The sequence below is a fragment of the Artemia sp. Qi Xiang Cuo genome, chromosome 13, assembly GCF_049724085.1.
Source record: "Artemia sp. Qi Xiang Cuo chromosome 13, ASM4972408v1, whole genome shotgun sequence".
Classification (NCBI taxonomy): Eukaryota; Metazoa; Arthropoda; class Branchiopoda; order Anostraca; family Artemiidae; genus Artemia; species Artemia sp. Qi Xiang Cuo.
In genome coordinates, this window is record NC_142806.1 from 2,197,371 (window position 1) to 2,215,355 (window position 17,985).

At 34.9% G+C, this 17,985-nt stretch overlaps 1 protein-coding gene and 1 pseudogene across 1 annotated transcript; both read right to left on the minus strand.

The window, feature by feature from the left end:
* Positions 1-445: 445 nt before the first annotated feature.
* LOC148944850 (uncharacterized) lies at positions 446-6,408 on the minus strand. Its single transcript, XM_089099496.1, is given in 3 exon segments — positions 446-1,177; positions 4,428-6,208; positions 6,330-6,408. Coding segments are annotated over 3 exon segments (2,592 nt in total).
* Positions 6,409-6,465: 57 nt separating this feature from the next.
* On the minus strand, positions 6,466-8,535 carry LOC148944851 (uncharacterized; annotated as a pseudogene).
* Between the last annotated feature and the right edge of the window lie 9,450 nt (positions 8,536-17,985).

Sequence of the window (17,985 nt, forward strand, 5' to 3'; positions counted from 1 at the left end):
ATGAAAAAAATTATTAATGTCAAGAGTATTTTTTTAAAGTTCCTCCAACCTACCAGCAGGAATTTCTAAAAAAATTAACTCATCCATAATCTAAACTCAAAAAAAACTTCTCATCCCGTATCCGTGAGCCGATATAAATAAAATAAAAAAAAATAAAGAAAAAAAATAAAAGGCAACAAAAAATTTCGAAAATAAAAAATAAGAACAAAAAAGTAATACATAAACAATATTTGACATCATACTCACTCTAACCATTATCCTTATCATCACCCGAAGGCGAGCGCAATTTAATCACGGATACCTGAGCTAAATCACAACTAACTACAATCATAAATCCATTCAAACATACTAAAAAACCACTTTAATCCACTTCCGATACATTTTTTATGCATTTGACTTATACGACATTATACCATTTAAGCTTCACTTTTTGCTCATTCTCAATCTAGCATAATACAGGTGGGACGAATGGGGGGATCCAAGCACTGATTTCCTTTTCTCTCAATTCTTTCTGTTTGATTTTCAGGGAGTTACGAATGTCACGAACACCTTTTGTCACATCATCTGTTGTATAGACATAGGGAGATTCACTTCCGGCTACTCTTCTGAACGGGTTTTCACGCAATTTCTTGTTTCCCTGAAGGATACAGAATTTGTCCTTACCATCTTTGAGCTGGATTTTGATAAATCGATCATTTCCGGCTACTCTTCTGAACGGGTTTTCACGCAATTTCTTGTTTCCCTGAAGGATACAGAATTTGTCCTTATCATCCTTGAGCTGGATTTTGATAAATCGATCGGTAAACTCAAGTAGTTCAAATTGGGTATTAATCCCAAGATAATGGGAAAGTAAAGCGTTAACATGCTCCTTAGCTTTTGACTTAGATTCACCTTTAATGTTCCATAGAATAATATTCCTTCTTCTATCCATGTTTTCTACCACAAGGACTCTCGTAGCTAACTCACCAAAACCGGGTTCCTTTGCAATGTGTTTACGTATTGCCGATATTTCCTGCTTAATACTGGATAACTCATTTTCGTGGGTCACTTTTGCTAATTCCAAATCTTCAACACGAGACGTTAGGGACGCTAAACCAGACTTAATGTCACTGATTTCCCTTTTTATTTCCACAATATCATTCTTAGTTTCTTCGACGATTGCAAGGATTTTATCCAACTGTGAAAAATTATCAGTCGATTCCGTGGACCCTCTAGACTCGTCCAAATCGCTTTGTCTTGATCGCTTTCAACTTTTCTTAACCATATTGGTATCCAATAATGTTTATAATTTTCAAATAGCTCGATAAACGAACGCCCAAGATAATTCACTAGGCACTTCACTTGTCAACTTATCAAATAAATTTTTGTATTGTTCTCTATCTAATAATGTTTATAATTTTCAAATAGATCGATAAACGAACGCCCAAGATATTTCACAGCAAATTTTACACAGCGCTCGCACAGGGATGTTACTACTACGGGTGCATTGAATGAACTGAGGGCCCGCCACTTTTAATCTTATGCTGGCAAAATCAGACTATTATGCTGACAAATTATCCAATAGTTTATTTGTAAAATTCTCCTCATTAAGCCTACAAATTCCTGAAAGTACTTTTAAAAACTACCAAACTAAGTTTAAACAATGTCCCGCTTTGTTTTTCAAAAATGCTTCAGCTAGATTTCAATCCTTTTCATTAGTTTGGTGCGTGCAAAAACCCGCAGTTTTTCGCCTTTGAAACCTGTAAATAGCGTATGGAATGTTCAAGAGCCTTTTGTTTTTCTGAACAAAAGTTTTACAAAGTTCCATGAAGTACTTTTCAAATAATCGTCTCTTGTTTTGAATTTTTTAAAGGGACATTTGGCTGATGAATAAATGAAAGTTTAAAACGGAATTTAAAACTTAATTAAGGGAGTTTGATTTACATCGGAAATTTATATAGAATAAATTTTACAAATTTAGGCTATATATTGTACATGGTACATATTACCCATCCCGTTTTTGAATGACGTCCCGTCATTAGTACTTGCTTGCCCTTAGGTTTTAAATTATTTTGAAATTTGTCTACTGTTTGTTTCATACAATTTTAACTGATATTGACTTATTATAAGTCCATTTGATCTCAATTAGGATTGATGGAAATTCTGTCTATATTACTTTTTATATTTAGATTAATATAGTCTGATAAGTTCCCCTACCAGACCAAGATTTCTACTTACACCGAGGTTTTTTTTTCTACATCTAACACTGATAATTCCTATATTTCTAACAATATTTGGTAAGCTTGAGCTTATTCTATTACTACTAAAATTTTTTTTTTGAAGATTATCTTATTTTTTCTATCTTATGCTAGCTACGGAATAACTATGTTTCCTGTCTTATGCTAAATTAAACGAATAATATGACAACGCTACACATAATTCTACCTAAATATATAGTAATACATACATGAATAATTTATAACACACGATATTATGTTTACCATTTTCACTGGTAACAGAAACACTTTCACTGGGGTTGTTTGTTATGTAAACCCCAATAATATAATATCAATATTGTTGAGTTGTCAAAATTAATAATACGTGATATAAGTTCACACCTATCTTACCCCTACACGTGTCCTTTAGTATACTCGCTTTTTCTGCTGCAAATTATAGTCCTTCATTGGTCTTGTTGAAACAAAACTTTTAAGATACTTCATGTATAGTTTCTTCACAGGTTAGTATCACATTATAGATACGTTCATCTCAGACGAAGTGATTTTTCTAATTATTAAACTTTGGTTACAGGTGCGTGTAATTTCGCCATTAGGGTTCGTTCTCACCTGATGTTTTTAAATGGCTTGTAGGGTGCTTTGTTGTTGAAGTTTTGAGCACTGGAATTATGTTGATGGCAGAGATGTTGATTATTTTAAGACAGCGGGATATAACATATCGTCTTTCGGTTATCTTTAATTACGGAGAAAATGTAATTGTCATGTAATACTATTCCTTCGTGCACTTAAATATTATAGTTCATAAAATTGTTCGTGCATGGCTTGTTTTCATTAACTTATATGGAGATTCATTGGTAAATCGTAGGAGAATGATGTTTGAATTTGGAGTGGGTCAACATCAAACTTTAGTAGCTCCTTTAACATACTGTCTTTGTTTTATGGTAGGAGTACTTATCACTGAGGGGTCATTCACCGTGATTGCTATTGTAACATTCAACGAACTTGAACTCAAAGAACGATTCAAGTTTCCAAGTCCATGTTTCAAAATTTATATCTTAATATTTACGGTAATATTTCTATTGTCTCTGTAGTTTCGTAATTGAGAAATGGTCGAAGGGATTTTGACATGTGAATCGTCGACATGTAAAATTCTGCTGAATTGGATTGTTTAACACGTTAGACATGTTAAATTGGGTTCATCGATCTTATTGTTAAGGATGATGTATTCATTTACATTTTATGCTTGATAATTGGATTCTCAGGATTGTTATGTTTATAAAGTACTGGATACTGAGACTTGTTACCTGATACACAATATGATTTGTAATTGAAGAAATTATTCTTCGTTGAACGATCATCGTCTCCTTGATTGAAAGGTATCCGTAATTTGGTGGGCGAAGCTTGGATGAGAGTTCTTTGGGCTTTATGGCGAGTACTCTACGTTGGTAGAGATGTGATGAAAATAGGTGCTACTGGGATATACTTGCATTGGGTGTTGCATAGGCCGGATTAGTATTTGACACGCCGTTCCAATTCCTGAAATAAAATAACTCGGCAGAAACACACTTTCTTTAAGATGAGTAGTCATGATGCAAATAGGTCATGTACCAATTGGGTACATTTTACTTTATAATACAATTTGAATGCACTGACATTATTATATACACACATTGATTTTTAATAAAATGACATTTTTATTACATGTGTGGAAACACTTATGAGGCTTTCCTTGGAACTTTAAAAGCATAGAAATTTCTTCTAGGTTATCATGATATAATAATGATATAAGAGATTAATTTTTATGAAGCAAGGTTTCTCATTATGCTCCTTAGCATACACTATTAAATACACTTTATTTAATTCTTTTAACGTCTAACTATTTTTACTTAGATTTATAATAATCATTTAAACAAATTTTACGCTACATCATTAAATTTGAGGTCTACTTTACAACACATTTCATGCCTTCACTGTTCACGCACGTCCGTGCTGTTAAAGAAACGCATGTTGTAGCGTCATAGCCACACGGTTTTACGTAAATGATACTACATGGAGGGAAATAGACATAGCAAGGACAAGTGGAGACCTCCATACCCACTCGTTTTCTAATGTCTTCCCTTTTTCTTGGCCTTATGCGTTTTATTGGGGTTCTGGGCTTAAATTTTGCATTTCTGCCACTTCCCCGTGGTCTTCCTTTGGGATTTGCCTTCTTACTCTCAAAATTCTTCCATAATCAAAATTCAGTAAGGCTCTCATAGTCAAGGAAATCGCGAATACGACAAATATAGTCAGTAGTATGTTCCACCAAAAATTGGTTGAGAATAATCCGTATCTCTCATCTACGTACGTTAATCTCTGGTCTTCATTAGTAAATAGGGGTATCTGGGAGTCTAATGCTTCGCTTATTCTTGTAAGTGGTAACGTTCCTTTATTCTTTTCTATTTTGGACCATATCGAGGTTTTCATTTCCTCGCTCTCTATATTGGGAATAGTATACGATAGGTTGATTGCTTTAAAATTGATTATTCTAGGACTTATTATATTTGTGCTCGTGGTAATTAACGGCGTTTGAACTGTTCATTCTTTAGTTACAAGTCGACATCCTTGTTTTATGGTTATCGTACCCAGATCTTGTAGTAGTAATTGGGTCCTGTAACTTGGGTCGATTTTTTCTGTATTATTGTAGCAGGATAAATTTACAACGGTTTCTCTTGGAACAGAAAATAACCAAAGGTCATTTATAAGGTGTATGAATACCTCTCGTTTATTACTTACTATTAATTCTTCGCACAAATTGGGTATTTCTTCCTGTTGTGTGTCTTTTAAGAATATATCCAACATACAAGATCCAGACTTAACATTGTAAATAGGTAACGCAAGTTGGCAAACTAGGTTTTTGAATGACACACACTCTTTTAAATCTTGGGGGTTCGCTAGGGCATATTTTCGTCTATCTTGATCAACGAGTAGGTAATCTGCTTCAGGTGTGATAGTCATAAATGAATTCGTTTTCTTTATATTAGCAGGAAAGGTCGAGATTTTGTATAAGTCATATATGGATTGTTGGTTTATCAATGGAATTGTCACTACTGCGAATAATTGTTCATTTATTTCCGTGATATGTACTTTTAGCTTTGTATAATAGAGGAATAAATTTGATACTTCTGGTTCTATAGGTAAATGTAAATCAAACGTTAGGTGTGTTTTATTTTCATCTAAAATGCTTTTTAAGCTGGAAGGGTCTACCAGGTCGTATGGCAAGGGTCCTCCCTTGAGGGCAAATAATGCGAATTCGAATTTACTAACGTCTGTTGCTAGATTTAGTAATGACATGTTAATTATATCGAGTGATACCATTGTAAGACTCGTATCTGTCACTACGCGATCCACTTCGTTCCTCAAGTAATTCATTACATTTACAGTTTTTGAGATTTTCTTTGATATCATTTCGACTTTATCTCTTTGGTAGTTAGCTATACTTGCTTGTATTTTCTGGACGTGTAACGTTATGTTCATGGCATTATTTAGCTTTTTCACATTTTCCCTTAGGATATTCAGGTCTTCCTCCGTTGTTAAACCAAAAAGGCGGGAGGCGAGTTCTCCGACGATGGGAATTAGGCTTGTAGACCTCCGATATTTACTTCTTCGAAAAAATACTTCAAAAATTCGCGTCGTACTTTGTTTTAATTTTTGTATTTCCGTATTGAATAGTTCAAACAGAGCTTGTAATCTTTGTCTGTATAATATTAAAAAGGCTTGGTGAGTTGACACTTTTTGGGCGTTTTTCTCTCTTAGATCAGGTAATGGTTCAATATCTTCTTTTGCTGGCTCGTCGGCCATTGCAAATATAGCACAAGCGCGTTTACCGTCTATGGTCCAACACTTCTTGTGTACGTAGTCATTTTCTTCCTCTTTCTCATAATTATTTTTCTTTTCTTTTGGTTTAACCGCTTGTACTTTTATTGTTTGTCTTACTGGAGTTCTTGCCCTTAGGCCTATAGTAAAAATGAAATTCGGCTGGGTGCGCGTAAACGTGGGCCCTGCTGACCAAGTCCATTTTGTTATTATCGTTGGTTTTAGATAAGTCAGCGTGGTCAAATTTTTAGGTGAGTGCGCTCATTTCTGGGACTGTGTTCGTCGTAGTTTCCGACATTGAAGATTGTATTTCTCTTATTGGTGTTTCATAAACAGGCATGGTTGTTTTTGTGTCTTTTTCTTTCCTTTCGGTAGGGTTTTCGTTCCTATTATCTTGTTATGTATTTGAAAATTTCAATTCCTTTAGGTTAATAATTTGTTTGTAGTCCTTCTCCTTTGTGAGTTTGGACAATATTTGCTTCGTAACATTTTTCTCAGCATAGTTTTGCCATAATTCCGTGAGAAAAGTCCATAGGTTCGGTTATTCGTTTAGCATCGCGTAATTTCCATCGTAAAGTTTTCCTTTCCTTGGAGTCAATTGTTTGGTATTCTCTATGGGTTTCATCGCGGTAAGATCTTTCGGCAAGCGTTCAACGTTATTCTCTGACCTTTTCCTTCTATTTTCTCTGGTACCGGTTCCTAGTGCCATGTCTATTCCCGCCATTTTTTTGTCGAAATCATCTATTATAAATTTTTGTTTTAGTTTTGGGAAAGATGGAACTTGGGATTATTTGTTGTCCTTACTATGCATCATTTTACTGGCCCGTAATCCTTTATCTGATCTTTGGAATTGAAATATGGATTCCTTTAGTTAAATGTATTTTTCTCCAGTCTCGTCACTTGTTGAAATAAGGTTTCAAATGGTTTGGGATCCAATTTCATAAAGATTTTCCATGCATTATGGCTGGCTAGGAGCAAATTACCATGCTTAAATATTACTCCATGTTTTACAATATCTTGGGCTGCTGCGTGAACAACGAGGATTATGATGATGTTCTTAAGCCTCACCGTTTTTGCTTGTTTCTAAAATTAATCTGTTATTAATTTTACCTATTTTTGGAAAATTAATTTTATTTGCTCTTTTTTTTGTTAAAGCATTTTTAATTTTTAAATTGGACCGTCTTATTATGATAATTTTTTGTTGATTTAATTTTTGAACTATTTTACATCATTGACTAAACAAGACTGATTTATAAGCATAGTATACAGTTTTTGTTGGTGAACGATATCTTAAAATTTGAATTGTTATGGAAATTCTATCTTTACTCTGGTGATGATATACTGTTATGACTGGTCGAGATATACTTCAAACACTTAGTTAACAATTGCCAAGTGGTGTATATTTTTTTTGTATCTAGAAAGTGGCATATAAATAAGTAAGCAATTAACATACACATAAATACACTGGTAGCCTATTTTCGTTATCAATCTTTTAATGACTTTATGGCATTATTATAAGCAATATTATTAGGCTCTGCATTAATGCAAAAATTATTCTTTTACACGAGAGCATTGAGGTAAGTATATGGTTCAACTTAGCATAGAATATACACTAGTTCATCAAGTTACTCAATTTATTATATTTACAACATATATATTTTCAAGAGAGGAAACTTAAAAGACAAGGGGGTTTTACGATATGTCTTATCGTTAGCACACCTTAATTCTATTTATAAATATGATTTCTTCAATGCTCATCTATATTTAATTTCAAGATTGCCGTATCCTTCGGTAATCCTTCGCGTATTTCTAATCGTGCTAGCATGGTATTGAGGCGATGAACTTCCCATGATAACACATTTGTGCTTAGAAATTTCAATTCAAATACTACGTTGTTTTCGTTATTTTCATTTGTGTCCATGTGCATAAGATAGACCAACAGATCATTCGGGAGTTTTAGGTTGGTCAATGTGTTTACTATGCTATTTTTGTTCATATTTTCACGAATTACCTTGCGACGTAGTTTGGCTAGGGAAGGTCGATTATTTATAACTTTCATTACTCTAAAAATTAATTGTATATGTGACGCGTTACAACATTTTTGTTCACGTACAATAATACCAAAATTGGGAAATGCCTTGGATCCAAAATTTTCATCTTCTTTAAAAAGGTTTAGTGCGATTTTCTTTATGTCATTATAATCTCGCGCGGTAACTTCCATTGTATTGGATTTTATTTCAGGGTTTATGCCGTCAAAATTCCAGCAATTTTTATATAAACTTGTAAGGAATTTTCCTCCATTCAGTAGGTTATACCCTCGATCGATTAGCAATGTGAGAAATTTAAGGGGCCATATTGTCGCGATACAATTTTCATCTTGGGTTTGCCACAGATTTTCTTCGATAAATTCAGCAATTAGGGGATATTTTGACATTGGGATTTTATGTAAGAGAGTTCTAAATGTCATGTTAGCCGCCAGTTTGGTTACTTCTATTGTTTTGGGCCTTATTCTTGGAATGAAATTACAATATACTAAACTTGCCGTTATTCTTAAGATTACCCAATCTTCAAGGGAACTTCTAGGTGGTTTTAGGAGGAAATGTAACGTGACAAAGTCTAATTCTTCTACTACCCTTATTAATACATATTCGCTGAATAATTTATTCATGTTATTTAGACTATGACATTTTTTATACGCGAGACGCTGTGGATAAGGGTGATATACTGCTCCTAACACTAGGTGTGGTTTATTTAATTGCGGGCAACTAGGAAATTTTTTCATGTTGTTAATAAATTAATTATCTACCTAAAGGAGTCTGTAATATTCCATGCAGGTTATCTCTTTCTGATTTTTAGCCGGTCTTTTCATTAGTTCCGTTTTATGTTGGTTCGGTGAAGGCTGTACGCGTGAGCAATCGTCAGAAGTCAGCGTATATCTAGAAATTTTTTAATTTAGTTTTAATGAATAATACATCGCGGGTGAAGCTACAATAACTCTTACACTAAGGTTTCTGTGATGATTATAATTATTGTGTTTTACATTTGTTAAGTTTACAGTTTAGACCCTTCTTTTAATTTTCCTACTGTTATCTTTATATGCGTCTCTTTTTCTTTGATGTGTTTTCATACGTTTCAAAAATAGTTTACTACCTAGGGCTTTATATTCTTCCGATCCTGGGTAAAACGAAAATTGTTTGTAATATTGAATCTCTGATAGGGATGATGTATGCCTTCGTACTTAACACGTTGGGGATAGTTTTCTATATTATAACAAATTTTTGGAGCTCTTCATTTATCAAGGAGTAAGAGGTCTGTTTGAGTGGGTCCTTTGGAATAGAAATATTTGATATTGAGATTCTTTTGCAAACGTCCCATTATTATAACTGCAAACAACCAAGTTGTTTTGCGCTTCTTTTTTTATATCTTGTTTTAACGTCCCCTCTAGCTGGGTAATATTTAGGGGTGTTTGCTAGTGTTAGTCCGTACTGATACGTGTGGGGTGTATATCCTTTAAGACTATAGGTTAAATCCCATTCATTTGCATTTATCTCTTTTCCTTGTTCGTCCACGACTACCATGGCTGCTGAATATATTAGGTTCTCTTTCGCATTCATAATTGTAATAAACTCCGTATCTATTATCGCTTTACGGATGGGCTTTGATTCTGTTGCCATGATCTAGAAATGTTCAGTCCGTAATTAGACTCTTTGTACTGGTAATTTCTTTGTTTTGGATAATATCAATCTAGGTTGTGACATGGGTCGATTTTCTCGTAGGGAATTCGGGGAGGAGACCACCCCCCAACAAATCAACCACTGTTTGTGGGTGGGCTTACCCCAGATCTCCACTTAAAAAGTCCGACCACGTTATGTGGGGAGTCTCTCTAGGTTTGATTACACAACTCAATACTGAGCAGGGGATGGTTTCCATGGTTTATTTTGTAGGATTGTAAGTTGAATTCCACGGAGGAGTATAGGCACAGTTTCTCCCACGTACGTATAGATTATCAAATTGATTGATCAACATTTACAGGGGAATTGTCGAATTTCTTAGTGCATCTACCCGGTAGGCAGAGTCTGCCAAATAGGACCTAAAAACACTACTAGTCACCATCGGCCCACCACTAGCTTTCCACATTGGTCCTTTCTCCCAGATCGCCAATGCTTTGACATTACTTGTATTATTATTTTTTTCACTATTGACTTGGTTAACTTTATTTGCATATTACTAGCTCTATTATGATGATCATAAATTGATTTTCATAAGGGATTTGAAATCCACCACCCTCAACCAATAATAAAAAGAAACTACTAGTCGAAGGTTGCAGACACAACCTCCCTACTCCACGAATACTTGACTTAATATTAATTAGGGATATTTCCATCTGTCAGGTTTTTTAATCGTTCTGGCTGACTGTGTCGTTACTTTTTCTTCGGTTTCTTGCGGTTTTTATTTTTTGGTTTAGCTAGTGATATGAGATCAAATTTCTTATATTGTTTTTCAAAAATTCTTGCCCTTTCAAATTTGTTTCTTTTGCGTGTGCGGCTACTGAAGTTGGTTCTGATTTCCCTATTTCTTTAGTTATCATATGGTCTAATTCGTCGTCAGAGTGTTCCGAACTGGATTATGATGATTCCACATTAGAACTTTTGGAGGTGGTGCTTCGTGTTATTGAGGTATCACCTGCCCTTCCTTCGTAAATTTCTACTCCTCTGGAGGTAGAGGGTTTATTCTCTAACTCCTCGCTTTGCGTTTTCAACTCGGAAGATTTGAAAGATTCTTGAGAACTCTGGGAGGAATCAAAAGTTTTTGCGGGGTTTCTCCATTGTTTAAATGCCATATCTTCAGGGGGATGGGACATTTTTTGTACTATTGTTTCCCTCCATGAAGTCTATTGTTTGGGTTTGACTTTAGATACGGTTATATCATGGAATTATCCTTCCCGGTCGTCCTTGGGGGTTTGAGTCCGAGGCAATGTACTTTGCCTAGTTGATAATTATGGGATAATTTATGAAATCCATCACTTCTCACAGATTTGTTTTAATTGAATCCTTAGAAGACGTTTTCTTTACAATGATACCCGGAGTTTCTACTGCTCTGTTCAATTCCTCCTGTAGTGACAGGGGTCTCTCTATTGGACTTGCGGGGGAAACCATATCGTCTGAAAATCTTTTGGGTGGACAAGGAGTCGAAATTTTGTCAGGGAAAAATTGTGTTTTAGGAGATATCGTATAGTCTAGTTCTCCTGCACTCTCTGACGATGAACTTTTTGGGGTTTTTGGCATTTTTATGCTCACTGGTATTAAGGATTTTCTTTTTGGAATAATTAGGTTTTTCATAGCTAAGAATTCTTCAAAGTTTCCTTCATCGCTCTCATTTTCAAAATAATCTTGTTCGAAATTGAAGGGTTTTAGCTCTGCTAATCTTGACTTAGGGGGGTCATCTTCTGCGTCTGATGATTCAGTGGATGGGGGATGCGATACCCATTTTTCGGGGAATTTGGCTCTTTTTATTCGGCTAACATGTGCCTTATAAGTCCTTCCATTATCGGGGTTTACCATTTTAAATGTAAAATCGTTATCGTACCTTTTGATTATTCTGTACGGTCCGGAATATTTATTAGAAAGTTTCTTGCCTTCTGTCTTTGCTTCATTTTTCAGGTAGACAGAGTCTCCTATTTTAAAATTTATGTTTCCTTTGACGTTGGGTAGGTTTCTTAGCTTTTGATTTATTTTACATTTTTCCAACTCTTGTCTTTCTATTTTATAAGTTTTTCTCCTCCTATTTATGAATTCTTGTTTATAATCTTCTGAGTTATTGTTATATTGCCGGGACTCTATGATTTCATCATATGAGATTCTAAAATCACGACCAAAGAGTAAGTAAAAAGGATTTTCCTTGTTAGTTTCAGAAGAGAAAGTTTTGATTATATTAGGTAAAGAAGGTAAGAATTGGTTCCAATTTTTGCCGTTGTCTTTTGTACAAATAACTAGTACATTCAAAACTATTTTATGACTATCATCTTTTTTTCCATTGGCTTTCGGATGATACGGAGATGTGACTAATTTTTATGTTTAGAAATTTCATTAGGTCTTTTGTTACTTTTGAAACAAAGTTACTTCCATTGTCACTTACGAACTTATGTGAGACGCCAAATTTAAAAAATAATTTCGCCAACGCCCTAGTCGTGGCATAAGCGCCTTGATTCTTTAAAGCCTTTGCTAATGTAAATCCGGAAAAGTGATCTATGACCGAAAAAATACAAGTATGGCCTCTGTTAGAAACAGGTAAACCTCCACTTGTTCCATATAGGTCAAATGAGACGATATCGAAGGGGAATCTCGCTACCGGAACTCTTCCCATTGGGGGATTAGGGTAAGCTTGGGGATTTTTCCTTGTTACACGCTTGGCATGTACTAACAAATTCTTTAAGTTTTGTCAGTGCAGATTGTACATAAAAATATTGTTTCAATTTATGGAACGTTTTCATTACCCCTAAATGTCCGCCTGTGTCTGAATGAAAATATTCTAGTGCTGGCACTATTAAGTTTTGTGGTGTTTGGTTTCTATTTGTCTCAGAAGTCACGATTGTACACAGTATCTCTTCATCAAAATCGTAGTAAAAATTATCTATCTCTTTTCTAAGAGTTCTGAATTTGTCCGGTAACGCATTATCATTCACAAAATAATCAATTAGTGCTACACACATTTCGTCCTTTTTTTGCTTTCTTTTTATATTTTCCAAGGACAAGGGACAATAGTTAAGCTTATTTTCTTTTACTGTGTCTTTGACTTTGTTTTTCTTACATTTGTGTTTGCTTTTAGCATTAATAGCATTAACTTCATTCTCTTCAGTTTCCGACGGACTGTTTTCTGGGTATCTTCTCAAAAAGTCACAAGCTGCATTTTGTTTACCTTTTAAATGTTCAGATTCGTAATCTAGGTCTTGGATTTTCATAATCCATCTAGCTAGAATGCCCGTGGGGTTTTTAAATGTGCGCAGGTACTGCAAGCTTTTATGGTCTGATCGTAGTATAAATTTTCTACCAATTAAATAATGTCTAAATTTGTCCAAGTGGTGGATAATAGATAATAATTCTAATTGTGTGGCGGAATAACTACTTTCGCCTTTTGATAAAGTTTTACTTGAATAGCATATAACTTTTTCTATTTGTTTGGGTGTTTTCTCTGGAGGATTAGGATTTTCTACTGGGATTATTTGTGAAAGGATAGCGCCGATGCCCTTTGAACTGGCATCAGTCGTAACTATGAACCTTCCATTCTCGAAATCGGAAAGTGCTAATATGGGTTCCGAGGTGAGTGCCTTTTTGAGACGGTCTAAGGAAGTTTGGGCTTCCTGGGAACAGGCAACATTTTGGGATTTCCCTTTGGTTAATTCCGTGAGGGGTTTCGCAATTTGGGCATAATTTCGTACAAATTTTCTAAAGTAGCCAGTAAGGCCTAAAATTCCTCTTACTTCCTTCATAGTTCTAGGGGGTTTGAGGTTCTCAACACATTTTATTTTATCTGGGTCTGGGGATATCTCTCCTTGCGTCACTACTACTCCTAAAAATTTGATTTTTGGTTGTAATAGATTAACTTTTTCAGGCCGGCATTTCAAATTGCCTTCTCTGAATTTTTCAAACACTTTAGCTAATTTTGCTAGATGTTGTTCCACATTTTCTCCCACGCATATAACATCATCAACAAAATGAATGATATTCTTTAATCCTCTTAACAAATGCAATAAAGGTCTACATAACACACTTAAACTCGTCTTAATTCCAAATGGTACTGTCTAATATTCATATGAACCACATTTACTTGTACAAAACGCAGTCTTATATACGTCTTTCTCTGCTATATTCACTTAGTGGTAGCCTTGGGTTAAGTTCAAAGAAGTAAAACTTTTTTTTTGCTTGAAATAGAGTCAAGAATCTCGTCTATTCTTGGCAAGGGAGATTTGTCACTCACTACTTGCCTGTTGAGAGCTCTATAATCGACCACGAGTCTCATATCGCCATTCTTTTTTGGGACTAAAATCACTGGAGCTGAATACTGACTTATGCTAGGGCGTTTAATCTCATTTTTTTCTAACTCATGAATTTTATTTTTTAACCATTCTTTGTGTTTATACGGTACACGATATGGCTGTTTCGCGACGGGGTTGCCGGTCGTTAAAACTGAATGTTCGTTGAACGATATTAGTCCTATATCATCCTCTGATGCGGAAAATACATCTCTAAAATTCCAAAATAATTCACATAATATCTCTTTGAGTTCCGAGTCAGTAATATGATCTATATTAAACTTGTTTAAAAATTGCGGTTTAGTTAGGGGGTATTTGTTACTTGAGGTTTTAATGCCATTAACTAGGTTTCTTTTGGAATTTTCCCACCTACTTAAGTCATTTTTCGAAATATTCTGGATTTGAAGCAAACATGCTCCCTCTTTTATTGTGATTGTATCATTTTCATGTTTATTAGTCACCCAAATAAAACCTTCTCCTTTGTCATAAGATATAATTTGTTCTTCACATAATAAATTTTCGGGAATTTCCTTTCACGGGATTGCAAACCATATTTTGGATTTGCTATCCACTGGTTCAATCATCTGCGATATTTGGATCCTTTGCATTGTCCTGGTAGGGATTGTTTTTTTCCGTATTTCGAATCCATCATACTTTTCTTTATTTTCATTGTCTATTAAGTTTAGACTAGTACTATCCGACAATAATATTGGCTGCGCCTGAACTATATTGGGGTTCCCTACTTTTTTCCACAATTCCACTATTTCCTTGATTTCTTTTGATCTATATTGTCGCATATCTCCTATCTTTATTTTTGCAGATTCAATCAACTTATTATCTACATTTACTTCATTTTTCCGATACTGCACGGAATAAGAAAATGGATTTCTAGTTATGTCACGTCCTCTTTGTAGCGAGACATAAGGTTCAAAGGATTGTGGCACTATATCGTCGGAAATTTTATTAACTGTTACATTTTCTTTATAACTTCGGTTAATATTTCTCGAGATAGAGGTTCCTGTTCCTGGCTTAGCCGGGTAGACAAGCCTTTCGTTTGCTACGTCTAGCAATATTTTATTTGACTTTAAAAAATTTGATCCTATGATGGCTTCATACGGAAAATTGTTGCATATTATAAAATTTGTGGGGAAAATTCTGTTATCCCTTTTTACATCAAGGTGAATTGAACCTTTTGCGTCTAACTTGTGCCCTGTTACACTTGTTAAGTTTGGATTATTGTCATTTTTCCGTCGCTTGATATGCGGAGGCAGCTTATTAAATATGCCTGAGCTTATAATGTTAACTGTTGCACCACTGTCAACTAAAGCTTTAAAGTAGACATTTGCCACACAAAAATCATTTAATATGGGTAACTTATTATTATTATCACTGAAGGAAGGTACTACTATGGGTTTGGACCTGTAAAATATCCGAGGCCCCTTCTGGGTCCAATTTATTCTTCTGAGGGGCCTGATGCGTTTCCCTAGGAATTTTTTTCATATGTAGGTGCTTGCATCAGAGGTTCAGGTACGTGAGGCTCCATAGGTGTATCTAATTGATTTACATTTGTCCTCATTTGCCACGTATTACTGCGATAATTTGTATTTCTGGTATTAGTGCCGGCTGTTGGTGCTGGCTGCAAGTGCCGTTGGCTCGAGAAATTTTCATTTCCCGTGGGCCAGTTAACTATTTGCCGTCGGTTTGAAAATTCTGCGTTTCCCGTCGGCCGATAATTATTTTGTCTATTGGGGGGAGAGTTATAAGAGTTCTGTGGGTATACATTATGAATGAACGGTGGGCGGTTTTGAGGGTATTGTGGGAATATTGTGTCCTGAGTGTATCTCTGTGCGCCCCTGGTACTAAAATTTTTTCTCCCGAACAAATCACTTCCGTAATATTGCGTATTTATGGTGTTGTCACTATTAAATGATGCCGCCATTCTATTTCTAAAACGACATTCTTTCACGATATGTCCAACGCGATTACAGTTATAACATCTTATTACTGGGTTATTTTCATAATTATTTGGTTTTACAGGCTGAAAACGTACTTTTTTCTTCCTGGCGGTTTCTTGTGTTCTGATTCTTTGCGGCAGCGGGGATTTATCTATTGAAAAGAAATTTGGGTATTCTTGATCACCCTTAGAGGTTGTGTTTCTTTTTGATTTGCCTATACTATTTATTTTTGTCTTGCTATGATTTGCTACAATTGTATCAATGTCGATCATTCGCCCTACCTCCTGACTTGCAAGGTCAAGTGTTTGGATAATTTTTTTTGAAATTACCATCCTATATAATTTAGGAGGAAGTTCTTGCAAAAATGCATTTAGTATAATTTTTTCATATAAATCTCCTGAGCCTTTGCCATACTTTGCTTCTACTGAGATTCGTATGTTATGCAGATATTCTTGTACGTTCTGTGTATAATCGAAGCATATTGTTTCATGCCTTAGCTTTTTTGTTGAGCTTGTCTCAACAAATCTGTCTTTAAATGCCGTCAATAGTTTTTCTATTGTGTTTATTGGCAAATTATTATCTTCTCCGACGGTCTTTTCAATCTGTTTTACAAAAGTTAATGCCTTCCCTCTTAGCCTTAGAAGCAGCATACTTATTAAAGTTTTCAGGTCAGTTCTTGTTAACTCTACGAATTGTGCTAGCTGTATATTAAATTCATCAACGTCCGTTTGCCCGTCATATTGCGGAATAGACTTGGTTAATTCCACATTTTTCGCGACCAATTTCTGCGCAAGTAATAATGCACTTAGCTCTTCCGCCATTCCTACGTTTTTTAGTTAGTGGAATTATACACTTTAATAAATCAATTTTACTTAACCTATTTGGGAAAATTTATTATCTCCTATGAGATAAAAAGGGTTTTTCTATTATAGCCTAGCGGTTATAGGCTTAGACATATATATATACATAATAATTTTTTCTTATACGTCTGTATCTAGTGTATATTTTAAATTTTAAATTGAGAATTTTGTAGCCTAGCTAGTTCGTACGCTTCATCTGAATTTACGACCTCGCCAGATGTTACGGGGGGGGGGTTTGAAATAAGGAGCTTGTCAAATAAGTCCTGTAATCATTCTTCATAAAGCTATCAGATACATTGGAAGCGTTACCAATGGACAGCATTCGAACTAGATGGCTACTCTTGAAAGCTAGATACGTACATATAAAATGATACTGTGAAAATAGAAAAGTAATAGGTTTATTAGACTTACATGATTAATCTTACAGCATCGAACTTCAAAATGCAAGAATAGTCAATAAGAGAATGTTCAATACAAGAATGATAATAATATAAGGATCCGAAAAACACTTCTTCACTACCATATGACGTGAATTCTGATTCTGAGCAGTAATCACTATTTTCCAATTGGCCCTTCTCCTTCCGGAGGGCCCGCCACTTTTACTCTTATGCTGACAAAATCAGACTATTGTGCTGACAAACTACCTAATAGTTTATTTGTAAATCTCTCATCATTAAACATACACATTCGTGAGAGTACTTCTAAAACTACCAGACTAAGTTTAAGACATTGTCCCACTTTGTTTTTCAAAAATACTTCAGCTAGATTTCAATCCTTTTCATTAGTTTGGTGCGTGCAAAAAACCCGCAATTTTTCGCCTTTCAAATCTGTCAATAGCGTCTGGAATTCCAAGAGCCTTTTGTTTTGTTGAACAAAAGTTTTACAAAGTTCCGTGAAGTACTTCTGAAATAATCATCTCTGGCTTTAAAGGGATATTTGGCTGATAAATAAATGAGAGTTTAAAATGGAATTTCAAACTTAATTAAGGGAGTTTGATTTACATCGGAAATCTAATTAGAATAATTTTTCCATATTTAGAGTGTATATTGTACATAGTACTTATTACCCATCCC